This window comes from Microtus pennsylvanicus, chromosome 6 (genome assembly GCF_037038515.1).
Source record: "Microtus pennsylvanicus isolate mMicPen1 chromosome 6, mMicPen1.hap1, whole genome shotgun sequence".
Taxonomy (NCBI): domain Eukaryota; kingdom Metazoa; phylum Chordata; class Mammalia; order Rodentia; family Cricetidae; genus Microtus; species Microtus pennsylvanicus.
The window spans coordinates 116950241-116969249 of record NC_134584.1 but is presented as its reverse complement, the minus strand read 5'-3'; the positions used below and the strand labels follow the sequence as shown (position 1 = coordinate 116969249).

At 47.7% G+C, this 19009-nt stretch overlaps 1 protein-coding gene across 1 annotated transcript in view; it reads right to left on the bottom strand.

Annotated features, from left to right (window-relative positions):
* Positions 1-1623: 1623 nt before the first annotated feature.
* Plcg2 (phospholipase C gamma 2) overlaps positions 1624-19009 on the bottom strand; it is a 123228-nt gene continuing 105842 nt past the window's right edge. Inside the window, exons 31-33 of the mRNA XM_075977421.1 lie at positions 14072-14160; positions 2451-2635; positions 1624-1788 (exon numbers count right to left, since the gene is read on the bottom strand). Of these exons, the coding sequence (XP_075833536.1) occupies positions 1746-1788; positions 2451-2635; positions 14072-14160 (317 nt within the window). The 3' untranslated portion in view covers positions 1624-1745. The remainder of the gene's footprint in view (positions 1789-2450; positions 2636-14071; positions 14161-19009) is intronic.

Here is a 19009-nt window from a genome sequence, read left to right as displayed (position 1 = left end):
TGGCATGTCCTTCCCCGCAGCCTTCTCCCAACCTTTCATCAAAGTTACTTTCTACTCAGCTATAATGAGGACTCCTTTCCTTCCTTGTCAATTATCAAATGAAATACAAAGTCGGGTTCAGAGGAGTCACAAGGGAACACTCCTCCTCAGGCTGCCATTAACGCGGTCCTGGCTTTGCGGGAGGTCTTTCTCTTCAGGAGCTCAAGGCTGGATGTGGTCCCTGAACCCAGTAACAGCTGCTTTCCTCCGAGGGCTCCTGACCTTGGCTTGGAAGTCGGTAATAAAGGAGTCCCGCTCAGGAAATTTTTGGAAAATGAAGAGACAGGGTCCTTTGGTCAGAAAGAAGTAACTTTTCATCTTTTCCCCCAGCAACACTCACGCACGCACGCACGCACGCACACACGTGCACGCACGCACGCAAGCGTGCGCTTAGCCCGGCGTCCTGGATATCACCCAGGGGAGGAGAGAGCCCCGTGGGTTTCTGACCCCAGGTTCCACTCTGCCAGGAAGCAGCTTGCCTTTGGCTCCCTCCTCCAGCCCCCCGGCTCCTAGCTGTTAACCGCTATACCTGTTCTCCCAAGTCAATTTTCCACTCACTGAGAAGCTGTTTACTGCCTGCCTAGCTTCTCCTTTGAGGGTTTTATAAAGCTGAGGACTTAAGGGATAGCACATGAGCCTGAGTTCTACCCCAGCAAAACGCACACACGCACAGACACACATACATAAACACATACACACACATGCACACATACACATGTTAATTCCTGAAAGTACAGAAATGATGTCATCCAGGTGACCATGCACTGGGTGTGCCTGCCTCTCTGGAGTGACCATCGGCTTCCTGGACCATCCTGACTTCACTGCCATCAAAACTTAGCTTGATGCACCAGCAAGTTCACTAACTCAGAGAAATGTTATAAACCAACCTGTCAGTTTCCTCTTTTGACTAGCGATGATGCTGTTGGCTGTGGCCCCAGGACCTTTGCAGCAGCCTCCCACCAGACTCGGAGGGTCCTGGGTATGATGGGGGCAGGCTACAGCAGGATGTGCAAGAAGCTGGCATCCCAACACTCCAGTACCACCAGCCACGAGACAGAAACTGTCCTAAGAGCAGATTCCATGCTGATCTGTCTCGCCAACCTCCAAGCTGGTGATAGTTAACACACATTGAGCTGAGCCCCTGACCGGGCACCTTTGGGGTCCTGTGGAATCCAATGGCTTTAATCGTCGTCATTTGCCTCTTAGCTAAAATTCTTTTCAGAATCTAATGAATTAGTTCCCCGTGTCTCAGCTCATCCTCTGAGGAAGTCAATTACCTGGGTCACGGGCAGAATCTTGTTCACCACTGAGGAATTCCTGCTCGCTGTACAGATGTAGAGGAAGCTTAACGGCTTGAAACGGTTGTCTTTATTCAAATGAGGCCGGGGACAGGGGAGGGCAAACATGAGGAGCACAGTTTGGGGATCCTCTATCAGGAGTATAAGTTAAGAAAGTTGTCCAAGGTGAAAAAAAAAACCAGCAGGAAATGCGCCAACTCCTTCTGCCCATAGGGGTGTCTTCAGTAATGTCATCTCAAAAGTGGCTCGGAGAGAGGACAATGGCTGTCACAGATGAGACTCTTCCTGGGGGCTGATCACAAAGCTCTCCCAAACCCAGACATACTCGTGTGTGTGCGCACACGCGCACACATACATGCTCACACACACACACACACCCATACACACACACACAGACACACACAGCTTCTAGGAGTAGAACCTGCTGTTGCTGACTCTCTTCTCTCTCAACCTGAAAAGAAACAGATTGAATCCAATCAGTGGGTGTGATCCGCCCTACCTAACAGGTCACTTGTGGCTGAGTGGAGGCAGCTCTGGGCTCCTCACACACCCTGAGACTCGGGAAATCTCCACTCCCTCCTTGGTAAACAAGGTGACAATAGCTTTTCCAAGGATCCAATGGGAACAGACCTGGGTGGTAGCTCGTGACGTGTTCTCTGAAGATGAGTTCATCTGATGCTTGGTCCAAGAATACGCAGCACCACTGGCTGCCTCTCCCACCCACCCCGTGTCCGGGACACAACCAGAAGCCTCCCCTGGGGAGAATCCTGCTCCGATCTGAACCACCTGGCCTACAGCTGACCACTCAGTAAGGACAACTCAGAAGTTAGTAGTCAGTGCGGCTGAATAGGAGAGTGCTTGCCTGGCCATTTATGAGGCTCCGGGTTTCCCCAGTACAGCCAAAGCAAACAACCGGTGCTCACCATAGACTGTCATTATTAGACTGAAATTAGATTGTCATTATTAGACTGAAATATCCGTGGAGAAAACAGGTTCTGCAGAATGGAAGCAGCGGGTTCTTGAGCATTATAAAAAGAAACCCCTAGTGCTGAGGTCATTGCTAGAAACTCCAAGACTGCACACACGGGGGTGACGATACCCACTGACACCTACCTCCGGTTACACTTCTCCTGGTACAGCTGCAGCTGGTTCTCGTTAACATTGAACTCCTTCACCAGGGCATCGCGGTTAGCTCCGCGCAGGTTCTGGTGCGTGTCATACAGGAAGAGTTGGTTATTGAGCTCTTCTTGCCGCCGCCTCAGTTGGCGACAGGAGGAGTAGAGTTCCTCTTCACTCTCCTGGGGGTGGGGGGAGGGAGGAAAACAACCCTGTGAGGGCCATGGGCCAAGCCAGCCTGGGAAACACACCTGGGCTCTCACAGGTGTGCCCCTGGGACAGAGAGCGGGGGCACAGCGCGGGGGAGGGAGGGGGTTTGCAACGGGACCGCTCCCGGAGTCCAGGGCCTAATTTAACCAAAGGTGACTGTGGAGACGCCGAAACTGGAGTCTCTCCTGTCGGCTCCAGTCTCTGCACCACCATCATGTCTTCCAGCAGGAGCTAGCAGCGGCTAAGGCCCTTGGTCTTCCGAATGCCACTTTTCTATGAAACCCTGAAACACAAGGGTACTGCACCCCTTTCTGAGTTGAACCTGCTTGTCACTTGGTCAGATCACCTTCCGGCTTTTTACCTAACTCTGTGGCTGTCAGTGCAGGACTACGTTCCCAGGGAAGAAAGGGTGCCACAAGTGAGGGCAGAGGTGGCAGAAAGCAGACGATTTCATACTATGCAAGGGACTTAAAAGGCAAAGTAGAGCCCGGGAGATGCTCGCTCAATAAAGTGTTTGGGTTGTAAGCGTGAAGATGACCCGCGGAACCCTGAGCGGAGCAGGGCAAACTTATTATCAGCTCTGGAGAGGCAGAGACAGCTAGATTCAAGGGGCTCACTGGTCAGCCAGCCTCGCCTAATTAGTAAGCTTGGTGGCACTGAGAGACTACCTCAAAACCAAGGTGGAAGCTGGAGAGAAGACCCAGTCATTAAGAGTTCTTGCTGATCCTGCAGGGACCAGCATTCAGTTCTAAACACCCACATTGGGCAATTCACAGTCACCCCTAACTCAGGCCCTGGGGAATCCAACACCCTCTTCTAGCCCCACAGGCACACAGACACACACTCATAACACTGACTGTCTTGTGTTACACTTCTATAAACAGCTAGAAGTGGGGAGCAGGTGAGGAGCAGGCGCTTTGATACACAGCGGCACTTCCTGTGAACCCCACCTCTGGGTCACTGACTGCATCTCCATCCATTTGCCGCCCTCTCACCAACGAACACAGCATATCCACCAGAGCTGCTCTTTCTTGGTTCATTCACACACAACTCCTCCATCCCAATGTTATCACACGACTGTAGTGTGGCGGTTCCCAAATCATGGGTCGTGACCCCTTTGGGAGTTAACGATCCTTTCACAGGGGTCACCTAATACCCTCAGGAAGCACAAATACTTACAGTATGCTTCATAACAGTGCAAATCAGTTTATGAAGCAGCAATGAGAGTAATTTTATGATTGGGGGGTCACCCCCACATGAGGAACTGGATTAAAGGGTCGCACACTAGGAAGGCTGAGGACCACTGCTGTAGTGGTTTGTTGAGGATGGGTCTTCTGGCTCTACTTCCCACCAAGGCCCACCTACAGTTGTTCCTACCAGTTATCCATGGGAATGGCCATCTACTTGTTGCACACTGCCTTTCTGACCTGCCAAGAATTACCAGCATTCTAAGTGGATTCTAGAAAGGCAAATCCTTTCTAGAAAGTTCTCCATGCAAAGCATACCTCGAGCCGTCACAGCTTAGGAAATGAATTCCCTAAATAATAAGCCTCAGAAGTCAAAATCGCTCCTTGATATGTGGGCTGCGGAAGGCGTGTTGCATCCGCAGGCATGAGAACATTAATCTTGTCCTCCAACTCCGCTAGGCCCTTGGGTGACCAGCGTACCATCAACGCACAACAATACTTGGAAAGGGAATTTCTCTTTGGAGGTCTCAATGGCAGGCTTAAATGCTTCAGTAAATCATGTCATAAATGGATGTGCTGTCACCCAGGCTTCGGAGCGCAGAGTAGATTTAGGATAATCCTCGGGGCTTTTAGAATGGTAAACTACCGCTTCACATATAACCGCCAGCTACGTTAGCCCCTAGCCAAAGGCAGACTGTCTTTTGAAGCTTGGCATTGACATCTCTCTGTAGCTACAGAAGCTGCCATCGCTTCCAAGAGAAGATTATTTCATCTACACAGAGACTACACCACACAGCCTCCTTCATCTGTAGTCAGGGGACTCTGACTGGCTCTCCTGGATAAATTGTTGCAAGCCCTGCATCAGCACCCTCCGCTTCATCTCCCACTGTGACGCCATGAGCTGGCTTCTTCCTTTAAAGGCTATGAACCTCCCTGCTGACTCTGTTATTTTTTCCCCTGCAGCTTTCTCGCCTCCCTCTTCCTTCACAGAACTGTGGAGAGTTGGAGCTTTGGTTAAGTGACTGCTATGACTGCCTTGATCTTCTAACCAGACCACTGGAGCTTCCTCCATATTGAAATAAGGTGTCTCATCTGCACTTACGGGAGTAGCTTTTTCCCCCAAGAGCCTTTCCCTTGCATTCACAGCTTAACTGGTATGCGAGCCCTAGCTTCTGCTCTGTCTCCACTCTCAACACGTCTTCCTTACTAAGCTGAGCCATTCCTAGCTTTTGATTTAAAGTGACAGATGTGTGGCTCTTCCTGCCACTGGGATATTTTATTAACTGATGCTCTTAATTGTGTCACCGGGGATGAGGAGACCAGAGGAGAAGCAGGGAAGGACACTGGCCAGTCCACAGAACAGTCAGAACACAGACAATTATCAGTCCAGATTCTCACCAGGGAGCAGCCTGTGGCGTCCCCCCAAACAGCCACAACAGCAAGATCAAAGATCACAGATCTTCACAGTGACCTTAATAATCCACCACATGCTGGAACACTGAAATATATTCAGATGGGACAGGAACACACAAAGCCATCATGAACTGAGAGTAAAGACTGCTTAAAGGGCACCATGTAGGATCGCCTCAAGCCTTCACTTTCCCAAATCCTCGACATATACAATGTTTGAGAAAATAAGGTTTGCATGCATAGGGTGTGACATACATTTCATTAGCAATTTTCAAGTAATTTTTGCTTCTTATTTAGGATATTCTCTTTTTTTTATTGATTTACTGAGCTCTACATTTTTCTCCGCTCCCCTCCCTGCCTCTCCCCTCCCCCTTTAAACCCTCCCCCAAGGTCCCCATGCTCCCAATTTACTCAGAGCTTGTCTTTTTCTACTTTCTACTTCCCATGTAGATTAGATCTATGTAAGTCTCTCTTAGAGTCCGCATTGTTGTCTAGGTTCTCTGGGATTGTGGTTTGTAGGCTGGCTTTCTTTGTTTTATGTTTAAAAAACCACCTATGAGTGAGTACATGTGATAACTGTCTTTCTGTGGGATTTATTTTTATTGTATGTGTGTGAATATTTTGCCTGCATGTATGCATGTACACCATGTGCAGGTCTGGTGCCTGTGAAGAGGATCTTGGATTCCCTAGATCTGGAGTTTCAGGCAGTTGGGATCTGTCCTGCGAGTGCTGGGGACCAAACCCAGGTCCCCTGCAAGTGCAGTCAGTAACCTCTCAGCCATTTCTCCAGCCCTGGGAGTTCTTGTTTTCAAACACCAAGTATTCTCAACATCTGTCTAACTTGATGGTGTCACCAGCAATTTAAATACAGTCATAGTATTTAAAGGTACAGGAAGGTTTGCTTTGACCCAGGACACAATCAAGTTCACAAAATTCCCAAGTAAAGAGATTTTTATCCATTTGCAGAATGCAGAGGTTTGTATCTGAAGTCAAACAACGGTGGGCTTATTGTTGTGGGCACAGGATCACCCGGACTATGAAAACATATTCTTGTGTTTTTACATTCATTTTCTTAGGGGCAGACGTCCCAGAGGGCAAGCAAGGAGGTGGAGATCAACTTAGAGAGTCAGGTCTCTCCTTCCAGCCTGTAGGTCCGGGGGCTTGGATTCAGCCCTCAGCTTCAAAACAAGCAGTTTTACCCACTGAGGACCTCAGCAGGCTCAAAGATGCAGCCTGAATCTGAATTAGCTCTGACTTCACAAACGTCTTCCTGCCATGTCTTTTGGAAACTCATTCTTGATCATTCCGAATTGTTCCTCTTGATGCTTTATAGGATTTTGTACTTTGTAGAATCTCAGCGGGTGATTGAGACTGGGTGACAAGCTCGCGCAATCCTGCCCGCAGCCCACATCCTAGCTGGGACTACAGGCATGTGCCACTGTGGCTGGAAGCCTTTAGTATTTAATTTTACCATCCTGCTTTTCTCCGTATTCTTCCATCCATTTCCAATGCTCCAATTTCTGCCTTTCGTAATTTGTGTTTAGGCTTCTTGAAAACTCGCATTATTGGATTCCTGCCCTAATAAGAGTCCAGTCCAGTAGCCCAGTTCAACGGAAGTCCTTACCCATGTCACTGTGGTTACTATACATTCTGATTCCTGTTCTGATGAAACCCTCTGTTTGTTTACTCTTCTGGCTAAGTTTCTGTGTGTTCTTTCCTCATTGCAGCCCCCGGGGGCCTCATGCATTTCCATAGAGCTGGAGTATTCAACCCATCTCATTTAAAATGGCATTTCTCTTTTACATCAAAATATCAAAATGATACTCCCCTCTTCAGGGCACCGACAGCCCAGTCCCCAGCCATCAGGGGTGAGGCCTTTAGGCCGTTTATTTGACCTGGTTTTTGTGCTGGTCATTTCTAGTTCCGATTAGAGAATCTTTTCATTATAGCGTACTTGTTTTGTGTACACTTACTTGATAGCCTCACAAGACCTTCACCAGCGTTCTCACGCACATAAGACGCAATCACACACAGAGTTCCCTGGTTTTTCCACCACCGCACTTTAAGGTCTAGAAGTGTCTTTTGTATGGGGGCCACCTAGGGGTGTTCTTCAGGTGAAATTCTTGTAAACTCAGAAGCGTGTTTGTGGAGGGTGGGGTGTGCACAGAAGCCAACGGTCAATGTCAGGTGTCTCTCTCCATCCCTCTCCACCTTAATTGTGTTGGAGACAGGATCTCACGGCGGAGCCCTGGCTGGCTGGGAAATGCAATCTTGAACTCACACAGCCACCTGCCTCTGCCTCTCCTGAAGCTGAGTGTTGAGATTAGAGGTATGCACCACTAGGCCTTGGCCACCCTTTTTTTTGGGGGGGGGGTTGTTTTGTTTTTGTTATGTTATTGTTTTGCTATTGTTGGTTTTTTGTTTGTTCTTGAGACAAGGTTGCTCACAGAACCCAGAGCTTAACCAGTCTATCCAGCCAAGGAGCTCCAAGGATCTGCCTGTTCTACTTTTCCCAGAATGCAATGGGGTTATAGATGTGTTCCATATAGCCTGGCTTTTACGTGGGTACTGGAACCCAAACGCAGACACCTTATCAACGGAGCCATCTCCCCAGCCCAACACAAGCATTTTTACTGTCCTGACAGGTAGGCAGCAGAGCATTGCGTTAACTCCTCCTGCTAGCCTGCAGGGGGCGTGTTCCGGTCCTTCAATTTTCAATGCTAATAAGGACAAGTCGGATACTAGACTCTACCTTACACGTACTCTAGTGTGTTTGAGTGCCTGGTTCTTCATCCTCAAAGTTCAATATACTTTGGCTCTTCCTGCCATTTTCTATTCATCCCATTGAATCAAGTGACCCTAGAGAGACTTGCCCTCTGCCAACTGCCTGATGAATGCCCAGCCTGTCATTCCCCATACAGTTTCCATCTCTAGTGGTGATGTTCTGGATTCTGAAGGATTTCGGCCACTCTTGTCTTAAACATAGGCCTCTTTCTTGACACTGAAATATTCATTAGATAAGTAGTCAGAGCTCCTTTTTTATTTCCAGTTCCAGAATCCTCTCCAGGGCTCCACTAAGAGCTCCCCACAGTGCCCGTGCCCTCTGTCTCGGAGCTCCCTGCCCACTGCTCACTCCAACGGCACAGTGGGTCTTTCTTCCTCTTGGTGTGGGTGCCAGTTTTGTCCAAGGCAGCTTGGGACTTTGTCCCATCAGTATCCGTGTTATGTTATCGGATGTGTGGAGGCAGGCACCGTGGTATCTCTCTCTCTGGAGCTGCCATGACCAATCTCTATCTGGTACAGCACAAGGAGGGTCTTAATCTACGTCTTCAGATCCCTCCCCAGCATAATTCTCAACTTCAAAAACTCCCAGACCAGCTCAGCTCTTGGTTCTCCAGAATTCTGGATTCATAAGCATGCCCCTTCCCAGCCTCACCAGAGGCTTTTTAGCATTTTTATTCCTCTGTTGTTTTACATGATGTTCAAAGCCACCAATGCATCATAGCTTTGCTCCAAAGAATCCAAACTTGGGCTGAACTGTGTCATCAGCTGTGATAAGCTGGCCTTCCTGAGGATCTCACTACCTCTGTCCCTCGCTCCCACCAGCCCAGGCCAAAACACAGTCCAACCCAAACCAGGCTCCTGGGGAAACTGGTTTTCTCAAAGATCCCTGCCAGGTACCAGCAGCTTGCTTGCTCCCTGGTGGTCAGGTGTGTGTTCAGCATTGTTCAAATGCAAGGCACCTGGGCAGAGAGCCCTTCCACTAAGTGTCAAGGCTGGCTCTAACATACTGACCTAAAGATACTGCTGACTTTCAGAACATATTCCTCCTAAAGCAACGGTTCTCAACCTTCCTAACGCTGGGGCCCTTCGGGCAGTTCCTCATGGTGTGGTGGCCCCCAACCATAAAATTATTTTCACTGCTACTGCGTAACTATAATTTGGCTACTGTCATGAATCGTTACATAAATATCTGATACGTAGTATACCTGCTACACAGCTCCTAGTTCAATTCCCGAAGGGGTCACGACCCACAGGTTGAGAACCACTGCCACAAAGAAAAAGGTGTGAGCCTTTCTTGTTCTTTGCTCCACCATCCCACCGCCAAATATCTAGCCATCGGGAATATTTTTAATCAAAAAGAAGTTATGTGATGACCTTTATTACTTACAGAGTCAACAAAGACTAAAACCCTACCAACAACTAAAGCACCCGGCAGCGAGAGAGGGCCCAAGTGACTCGGGGACTACGGCTGACGAAACAAAGCATTGAGGGCTTTGAAAACCCACACCAGACAAGAGCTGCTTCAAGCCATCTGCGGAGGGGAAAAGGGCACATGTGTGAAATCAACTTCACAAATATCACGTGCAGGAAAAAAAAGAAAGAAAGAAAAAGCCAGGGCAAAGGGAACAGCGAGTTACTAACAGGCTGTTTGTGGGGATGTTTTCCCTCCCTCTTTTTTTATTACCTTGCTCCCCAAATTAAATATAGCAAGGAATAAAACAGTACCAAAATACCGCTTGGAAACGTATCTGGCAAACACGGTACGGGACTGAGGACTATTAAAGCGACTGTGGCACGTAAAGGGCCTCTATGGAAGAGATCTGAAATATTTATTGACAGATTTCTGACGCTTTAAGCTCTCTTTCAACAAATACTTCATGGGAAAATTCCATCAGGGCTCTCAATGGATCCATCCCTTGCTCAGAAAAGGCTTGCTGGCTCTTGCACCCAGAGGTTATAGCAACAAACCCAGCAAGGTTGGACCCTAAACGTCAAGGAGGAAGCCTAGCAAGCTGTGCGTGTGGCCTGTACCACCTCTGAGAGAGGCCTTCATCCTGGCATGGATGGAAATGCCAACTGGCAGCTGGGGGTGGTACAGAACCAGGTGACAGATGCGCAATTAAACAAAGGCTCAGAAGGCAGCAGCTGAGAAGAAAAGCGCACGCGCTCAGGCACATCTCTGAAGGAACAGACCTGGAAGAGAGGACCTTTCCATTCAGAACCTCCCTGCACTCAACAGTGGGGTCCCCCACACACCAAGCATCCCTCATCAAAGAAACCAAGGCTAGCTAAGCACAATTTTCTTTCAAATCTACTCATTCTCTCTGCTGTCGGTGATCCCTAATAATTTATTTATAACGGTTCTGGAGTGTTTACAACAGCTTTGCAAAGTGCTAGCCTCTGCCTTCTGCAGCCGTGTTTCCTGCCTGGTTTCTCGATGAAACTGCCTGCAGATGGGCTTTATACGCACAGCCCTCCCGCCCCCTCCCCCTCCCCCCCCCCCCCCCCCCCGCACAGCTTCTGCTCCCCCAGGCAATGGAGGGAAGAAGCCCCCACACCTGGCAGTGCGCGGTGGGGCAGGGCGCCTGACTCAGCAAAGCCTCCTCTGGCTTCCTTGTTTTCAAGGCTTCGGTTTGTAGTTCTACCACCCTGTGAAATTATCCGGTCCCACTCATTCCATATCTGGGAATGGAGCCTAAGCGAATAATTCAGACTTAAGTGAAGGGAAACCTACAAGGAGACGGGCCTGAGAGCCTGAGGGGTAAATGGGTTCCATCTAAACGTCTGACTTGGAGGAATACTGAGTTTATGACCAATCTACTTAATGGCAGAATCTAATACAGAAAGGTGCTTAGAATCTCATTTTCAAGCGGCAGTTTCTCAGAGAAGGACATGGTCACCTGAGAGACGGGGGACAATGCCTGGAGGGAGTTTGTGCTGTTGTATGAGGTAGGTGCTGCTGGCATCTAGTGGACAAAAAGCGCGGATGCTACCAAACATCCTACAAAGATTTATCCTGGTGCCAAATCTGAAGAATGCCAAAGTCTGGTGTGTGCATGTGCGTGTGTGTGTGTTTACACTGGTTTGAACGAACACACACACACACACACCTAGGAAATAAAGAAAGCAAATGAACTCGATACTGATTTTTCTTTTCTCTCCAAATATAATCTGTACGCAGGGGTTTGTGTGTGTGTGTATGCACATGTGCGTGTGTATGTATGTGTGCGCATATGCATATGGCTGTGTATGTAGAACATGCGTGTGGAAGCCAGAGGTCAATGTTAGGTGTCTTCTTCAGTTTCCCCCCATTTTACTGTTTAAGACAGGGTCCCTCACAGACCTGGGTTTCACTGATTGGCTAGCCTGGCCACCAAGCCCCAGGAGTCCTCTCCTCTCCAGTCCCTGCCCTGGCATTACAGATTAGCCCTGCTATGGCGTTTGGGTGAGTGTCAAGGATCAGAACTCGGGTCTCTGCACCTGTGGCCACTCTACCAGCTGCTCCATCTCCCCAGCCCCTTGGGGGTTTTGGTAATCATATGAAAATACAAAAAGGTTGTATCTAAGCATCTTGGTCCTATTTATGATAAGCTGGCTTGTGCCTAATACATTCTGAAGAGGAGAGCTTTAAAACCCTGGAGGTCTTTTTCTAGTTCCATCCATGTGCATGCAAATTTCAAGGTGTGATTGTTTTTTACTGCTGAGTAGTACTCCAGAGTTGTGAGGCTTGGGCAGTCTGGGACCACTGGCAGTGGGACCAGGATTTATCCCTAGTGCTTGAACTGGCATCTAGGAGCACATTCTCTTTGGAGTGATACCTTGCTCAGCCTAGAGATAGGGAGGAGGGCCTTGGTCTTGCCTTGAAGTGAAGTGTCAGACTTTGTTGACTCCCCATGGGAAGCCTTACCCTTTCTGAGGAGTGGATGGGCGGGAGGAGGGGAGGGAGTGGGAACGGGGATAGCTATGTAAAATGAGAAAAGACTGTACTTAAAAAAATTCTTAATAAAAAAATAAGTAATAAATAAACAAATAAAAACCCATGAAGCATTTTGCTCACTCAGCCACAGTAAGGAAGGACCTTACACAAATGCTCTTGCTTGGGCCTTTCTACCACAGCATGAACACAGAACTGGCTGGAAAGGGGTCTCACCCCTGGACAATGTGCAGAGGGTGGGAAACCTTGGAAGACTCAGTCCTAAATGGGAGGCCTTCACCAAATCTCTCCCTTCAGGGATCAGGAAACCCCATGAAAGGGGAGATAGATTGTTAGAGCCAGTCAGGATGGAGGACACCAAGGAAAACAAGGCTTTCTAAATGCAATAGGACCCAGGCACATATGAACTCAGGGATACTGTGGCAGCATGCACAGGGCCTGCAAGGGTCTGCACTGTCCCAGAGCTGAGAGAAGTGGATGCAAGTCCCCAGCACCTATCTCCAACTGATAACTATTCACAAATGTAAAATGACTTCTCTCCAATGGAGTCTCACTGGGAAACCTACCACTCTTAAGGGGAGACCCCATGCCCTGTAGTAGATGGCTGTCACGAAATGGACTCGGTGGCATCTTGAGTTTCTTTGTCTCATTAAGTTTTTTTGTTTTTTGTTTTTTTGATTTTTTTCAAGGCAGGGTTTCTCTGTAGCTTTTGGTTCCTGTCCTGGAACTAGCTCTTGTAGACCAGGCTGGTCTTGAACTCACATAGATCCGCCTGCCTCTGCCTCCCGAGTGCTGGGATTAAAGGAGTGCACCACCACCGCCCGGCTTCTCATTAAGTTTTGACAGGGTATTTTTTTAACCTTACAGGTTCTTTTCATTCATGTATTTCCAGTTTTGTGTTTTAGGGGATTCCTCTGCCTATGTACAAGTGTGTCTCTGAGTCTATATGTGTGTATGCCATGCTCTTTCTTTGACATTTTTTCCTGTTTCTTTGTTTTGTCCTATTCTGGTTTGGTCCTGTTTTATCCTATTTTATAATTATTCTTAAATGCTTGTTTGTTGTTTGTTTTTTAACGAAGGAAAGGGTGTGAATTCCAATGGGAGAGAAGGTAGGGGAAAATCTTCAGAGGAGTTGGGAGAAGAGAAACCGTGATCAGAATATAGTGTACAAAAAAAAATCTATTTTCAATAAAAGAAAGAAAAAAGAAACAAAAATTCTTGCTACATGGGTTAGCATCTATCAGAGCCTGGTACAAACTCATTGTGTTCTTCAGTATTGTTCAGTGAGGTCAAGATCTTTCTGTCACATCGACATATTATGATTTGAATGCAAAATGACCCACACAGACTCACATGTTTAAATATGTGGTCCCCAGCTGGTGGTAGGAAGCCGTGGAGGAAGTGGGTCATTGACGTCGGGCCTTGACATTTTTAGCTCAGTTCCACTTCCTATCTGGTCCCTGTTCCCCAATTCCTGAGCAAGTAGCTATACAAATTCCCCCACACACACAGTCACTGTGCCTTCCCCACCACAGAGGACTGTATCACTTCCAACTGTGAGCCAAACAAACTCTCCTCCCTCAGGTTGTTCCTTGTCAGGACTTGGTCATGGTGATAAAAAGTGACTACAACGTACAAACCAAGCTGGTTAGTCAGAGGAGAAGCTAAAACTCTTCAAGACTCTGGCAAACAAAAGGACCAGAATGAAGGCCCCTCTAGTGCAGAGAGTTATAGAGTCATGATACCCATGGGAATCAGGGATCCACCCTTCCCCCACACAGACCAGGATGACTTCATTGAATGTTCTTTTGGGTCATTGAAGCCGTGACCCAAGGCCAACAGGTGGGTAACACACCCAGAAAGCATGAACTCTTCTGGAAGAGCATCATGTGCCCAGGCTGTTGGTGACAAGTAACCATGAGGAACTTCTTCCAAGCCCCCCCCCCCATAGAATCCTACAGCACTCTTCAATAAAGGATGCTGAGGGGGTAAGCTCAGGACCTTGACTGGTCCAGGAAGGGTTTCAGCTCATCAGTCCACAGTACTTCTATTCTTTTCCCACCATGTCCAACTTGTCAGCGTCCCCCACTCACCAGGACTGGCCGCATCTCACAGAAAACCAGGAGGGAAGCCAACTCGATGTCTTCACTGTATCCATTCTTCAGAGGGACTGATCTAAACCCTGCAGCGGAAACACAAAGAGAAGAGCCAATGGCAGGCCATGAACATCAGCTCTTGGCTTTCTTGTGATAGCCTGGAGACGGCATGGCCATCCAGAGGGTAGAGAGGTCAGTGCGCCATGCTAGGGCCTGCAATCCGGATGCCCAAGTTCCCGTTCTAAGGTCAAAGGGGACTAGCATTCTTAACAAATCCACACAGGGCTATTAGTAAAGTTAAAAAAAACACCTGCCAACTAGAAATGATTAGTTCAGAAGAAATCAAAACCGGCCCGACAAGATGGCTCAGTAGGTAGGTAAAGGGACCCACTGCCATGCCTGACAAACTGACTCCCATATGAAACAGAGAGAGAAACAACCCCCACTGTGCTTTATTATTTAAATTTTATAATTTAAGTTTAAATCTAAATACAGACACACAATTAATCAATGTAATTTTAGAAAGATGTAAGAATCTACATACTATCCGTCACTGAAATTAGGGTGGATGATACTACTGTGAATTAATTCCTTAAATACTCATGAAGTCGAAACACTCAGGACTAAAATGAATCCTCAACCCACTGCCTCCACTCGGGTCTTTACAAAGCACAGGAGGGGGTGGGCTTCTCTTCAGTGATCTCCTATGTTACTATCACTTGGCAGCTGTAGCTGCACTGATCACCCTCTCTGGAACCCACTTCCTATTTACAACCAGGACCCAAGTGCGGTAGACCTTGAAACGTGTCTTCTAATTGAGGACTGACGCAGGGTGAACTGGAGCCGACTCCCCTTACCCCCACTAAATAACATTTGCGGCCACTCATCTCGACAGCTGGTTGACTGTCTTGTGTGAAAGTCCACGGAAAACAGAGACGACTCGCTCCCTAGCCTACCGCACACAGCCGCGAGTGGCCTTTCCTCTCTAAGCAGATGCTGGTGTGCCTTTTAAAAAGCACAGATCCAGTGAACAGCCCTCGCAGCTTAAATTTAACCTTTTGTCTCAGTCACCCATTCTTCTTATTCCTTGCCCCCCTCCTGAAAGCTTTTTATTTACAAGGTATTGGCTGAGCCTCCAGGATAAGCAAAACACACATTAGAGACACCCTGTTTCCTTCTCCATCCATGTGTCAGCCTCCTTCTCTCAGGGAAGATTCACACTACCCAGTATTTTATCACGCGCATGTGCAAAGGTGAGGACAGTGTGCAGGAGCCAGTTCTATCCTTCCACCATATGCTTCCTGAGGGCTGATCCCAGGTTGTCAGGCTTGGCATTGAGCACCTTTCCCTGAGGAGCCACCTCACCAGTCCGTCTTAACACCCTGAAACAGCATCTACTGAGTCTCCCCTTCTACTGCTCGGGAGGAGGCAGGGACACAACCTTGTGCTTTCCCTTTTTCCCTCCCGGTTTTATAGTTTTCTAAAGATGTTATTGCCTCTACACCAACGCGGTAGGGAATCTTTGCATCCTGTTGACATCTTTTAGAGCAAGCAAGCGAAGTAAGAACTCGCTGCGGCAGGGAGGAAGTCTTGAAAACAAGCTGCCCTATGCCCTGTTTAACAACCATGATTCTCCTACAAAGAAAGACTTGGGGATGCTTTTCTGACATTTTATAACTTAAATTTTTTTTACAAAGCTAGAAGACCATGGTGAGGGACGATTATAGGCCAATACCTCTATCCTATTGTTAATCCTTTACCGTATACTATTATTTTTATTGACTTATTTTGGGAGGGAGCATTGCAGCCATAGTGTACGGGTGGATGTCAGAAGACAGTCTGTAGGAATGATTTCTCCCCTTCCACCATGTGGGTCCCAGGGGTTGAACTGAGGTCATCAGACTTGGTGGCATGCACCTTTAGCCACTGAGCCAGCTTTTTAGCCCCTTTTATTATATTTTATTTTATCTTATCATATCCATCTCCTTTGTAGCTCCAAGCAAGACAAAGATGCCAGTATAGCAACATGCATCTCACTAATCAGAACTCAGTATTACTTCGGTCCTTTTTTTTTAAGACAGGGTTTCTTTGTGTAACAGCACTCACCATCTGGAGCTCACTCTGTGACCAGGCTGGCCTCGAACTCACAGAGATCCACCTGCCTCTGCCTCCCGAGCACTGGGATTAAAGGTATATGCCACCACCACCCAGCTGGTCTTGGATTAAAAAAAGCCATATCATGGGATAAAACTGAACTCTCTGAACATGACGAACAATGAGGGCTGATGAGACGCCAAGGACAATGGCACGCAGTTTTGATCCTACGCAATCTGCTGGCTTGGTGGGAGCCTAGCCAGTTTGGATGTTCACCTTCCTAGATATGGACGGAGGGGGGAGGACCTAGGACTTACCACAGGGCAGGGAACCCTGACTGCTCTTTGGACTGGAGAGAGAGGGGGAGAGGAGTGGGGGGAAGGGGAGAGGGGTGGGAGGAGGGGGAGAAGAGTGGGAGGAGGGGGAGGGAAAGGGGAGGCTGGGAGGAGGTGGAAATTTGTTTCTTTTTCTTTATTCTTCTTTTATCAATAAAAAAAAGAAAAAAAGAAAAAAAAAGCCATAAGCCATATGCAGTAAGTGTTTAAACATGGTGTTAAGTTGCACGATTTCCCTTGTGGTTTCGACTGAACTTCTTTGCGAATGTTTTAGTTAGTTGACTTTGTCCTCTTGTGTTCATGTGACAAAGAATCACTGATTGTGCATTGTAAATGGAGCTGTCCTTTGAGTTTCTAGATGTCTGCTAGTCAGGGGTGGGTATAAAAACTCCTGGGCTACATTTTCCCCACTGTAGCATTTGGGGGACATTCTGAGTTCATTAAATACTGTTGCACTGAAATTGTCTGACCCATTTCCACCTGACGAGAGATGAGATTCTGGGTGGTGGTTAGTTCATTGGTTGCTCTGGTTTCTCTCTGGGTTGATAATCACAGAATGCCTGCAGTTTGGCCAAGCTTAATGGAGTTTGTGGCTCCTGTTAATGGTGCAAGAGCAGATTCTGTAGCTATCATCCCTTATGAGCCCTGCTAAGGCACAGCTCCTGCGCATCTCATGGGTTGACCTGGAGATGGGTTAGTGTCAATGGACTGTGAGAATAAACAGGACCTCAGGCTCTTCTGGGGTGGCCCAGGACATTGCCAGGTAGCTGTGGACTCCAGCCATAGGGCAGGACTGGCTGACAGTGGAGGCATGGGCTCTGCCCTTGGCTCCCCATACCTCGTCCTCCTTCCCAACTCTAAGAAGCTCTCGTGTGACCTACAGTCAAGGTATTTCTCAGTTTCACCAACAATACGAAAACTGTATTGTTTTTAGTTTTGTTTGTTTCACATGGAGAAGGGAAATGAAGAAAAGTCCATGTTGGGGGTGCTTTAAGTACCCACTTGAAATAAGAGGCCCCTCAAGGACAGCCTACAGAGAGGGAAAAACAACAGGGCAAGTACCAGCTTGTGACCTTGAATGAGTTAGTTCAAGTCTCTAGGCTTTGAAGTGCTCAGATTTTAAAAGTAAAAATGATTTAATAAAAAACGAAAAGAAAAGAAAAAGATAAGCAAGCCCTCACGGGCTTCCTGTGAGGATTAAATAAAAAGAAATGAAGGTAGCTGAGTGCAGTAAGTGTTGTCTCCCTCCTGAGCAGGGCCCAGCCAATTTGAAAGCTTAAATGCAGCCATCCTAACAATGGGCAAAGTTTATTTTCGAGTTTAGAAGGCCCTGGAAGCCATCTGCACAAAAGGACTATTCATTTTTTTCCTGTCTCTCATGAATATAGATATGCTAGGAGCTGGCGAAGAAAGGAAGACCGTCCCTGCTGTGGTTATCTCCTGGTTAGAATGGGGCGGAGGCTCCCAGTATTAATCTTCCTTGATGCTTCCTTGTTGGTTTTCTCAATCTCTGGGCTAAATCATCTTAGGGGAACTGATTCCCTAGCAAGAAGGAAAGACCGTGTGCCGTGAACTCTGACTTCATCCCAAGGGTGACTTCCCCCATCTTTCAAAGGATGGTAGGGTTAGGGGAAGAGCAAGGTGGTCAGGACCCAGCTGGTCTAGCTCCTTAATGCCATGCGGGCATTAAGAGCAGGACCGCAAAGATTCTCCCAATGCTACTCTTCTTGTCAAGAAGAGGAGGAAGCATCATTTTTGAACCCTGTTTACTGGGCTAGTCTGAAAAAGCACATAGCCAACAGAGTCCACTAGCTCTGATGCCGACTGAAGCATCGTCTGTAGTGCTGCTAACCACCAAGGGGTGTTGGCTATTATTATTATTATTATTATTATTATTATTATTATTATTATTATTATCGTAATGTATTCAAATGTTCTTCCTAAGCTGCTAAGTAGGAATGAGTGGTGTAGGAGGTCCTTCTGTTGATACATTGCTTTCATTGGTTAAGGAATAAAGAAACTGCCTTGGCCTTTTGATAGGGCAGAGATTAGGTAGGTGAGGAAAAACAGAACTGAATGCTGGGAGGAAGAAAGCAGAGTCGAGAGAGACACCATGGAGTTGCCAGAATCAGACATGCTGAATCTTTCCTGGTAAGCCACTGCCACATGGCAATACATAGATTAATAAAAATGGGCTAAATCAAGGTGTAAGAGTTAGCCCAGAAGATGTTAGAGCTAACAGGCCAAGCAGTGATTTAATGAACACAGTTTCTGTGTGGTTATTTCGGGACTAAGCTAGCCGGGCGGCCAGGACAAATAAGCAGGCCCCTCCCTACAACAAATGAGGTTTTACAGATCTATCTCCCCAGACTCACTGGGGTGCTGGGGTCCTCTGCAGGCAGATGGGCAGCTGGGGCCCAGCCCCCTTTGTTCAGCACTGCCCAGGTGTTCCCAGGGGGCGGGTTGATGCCAGAGCTCCACACTGGGCTGAATGGGAGCATCCCCT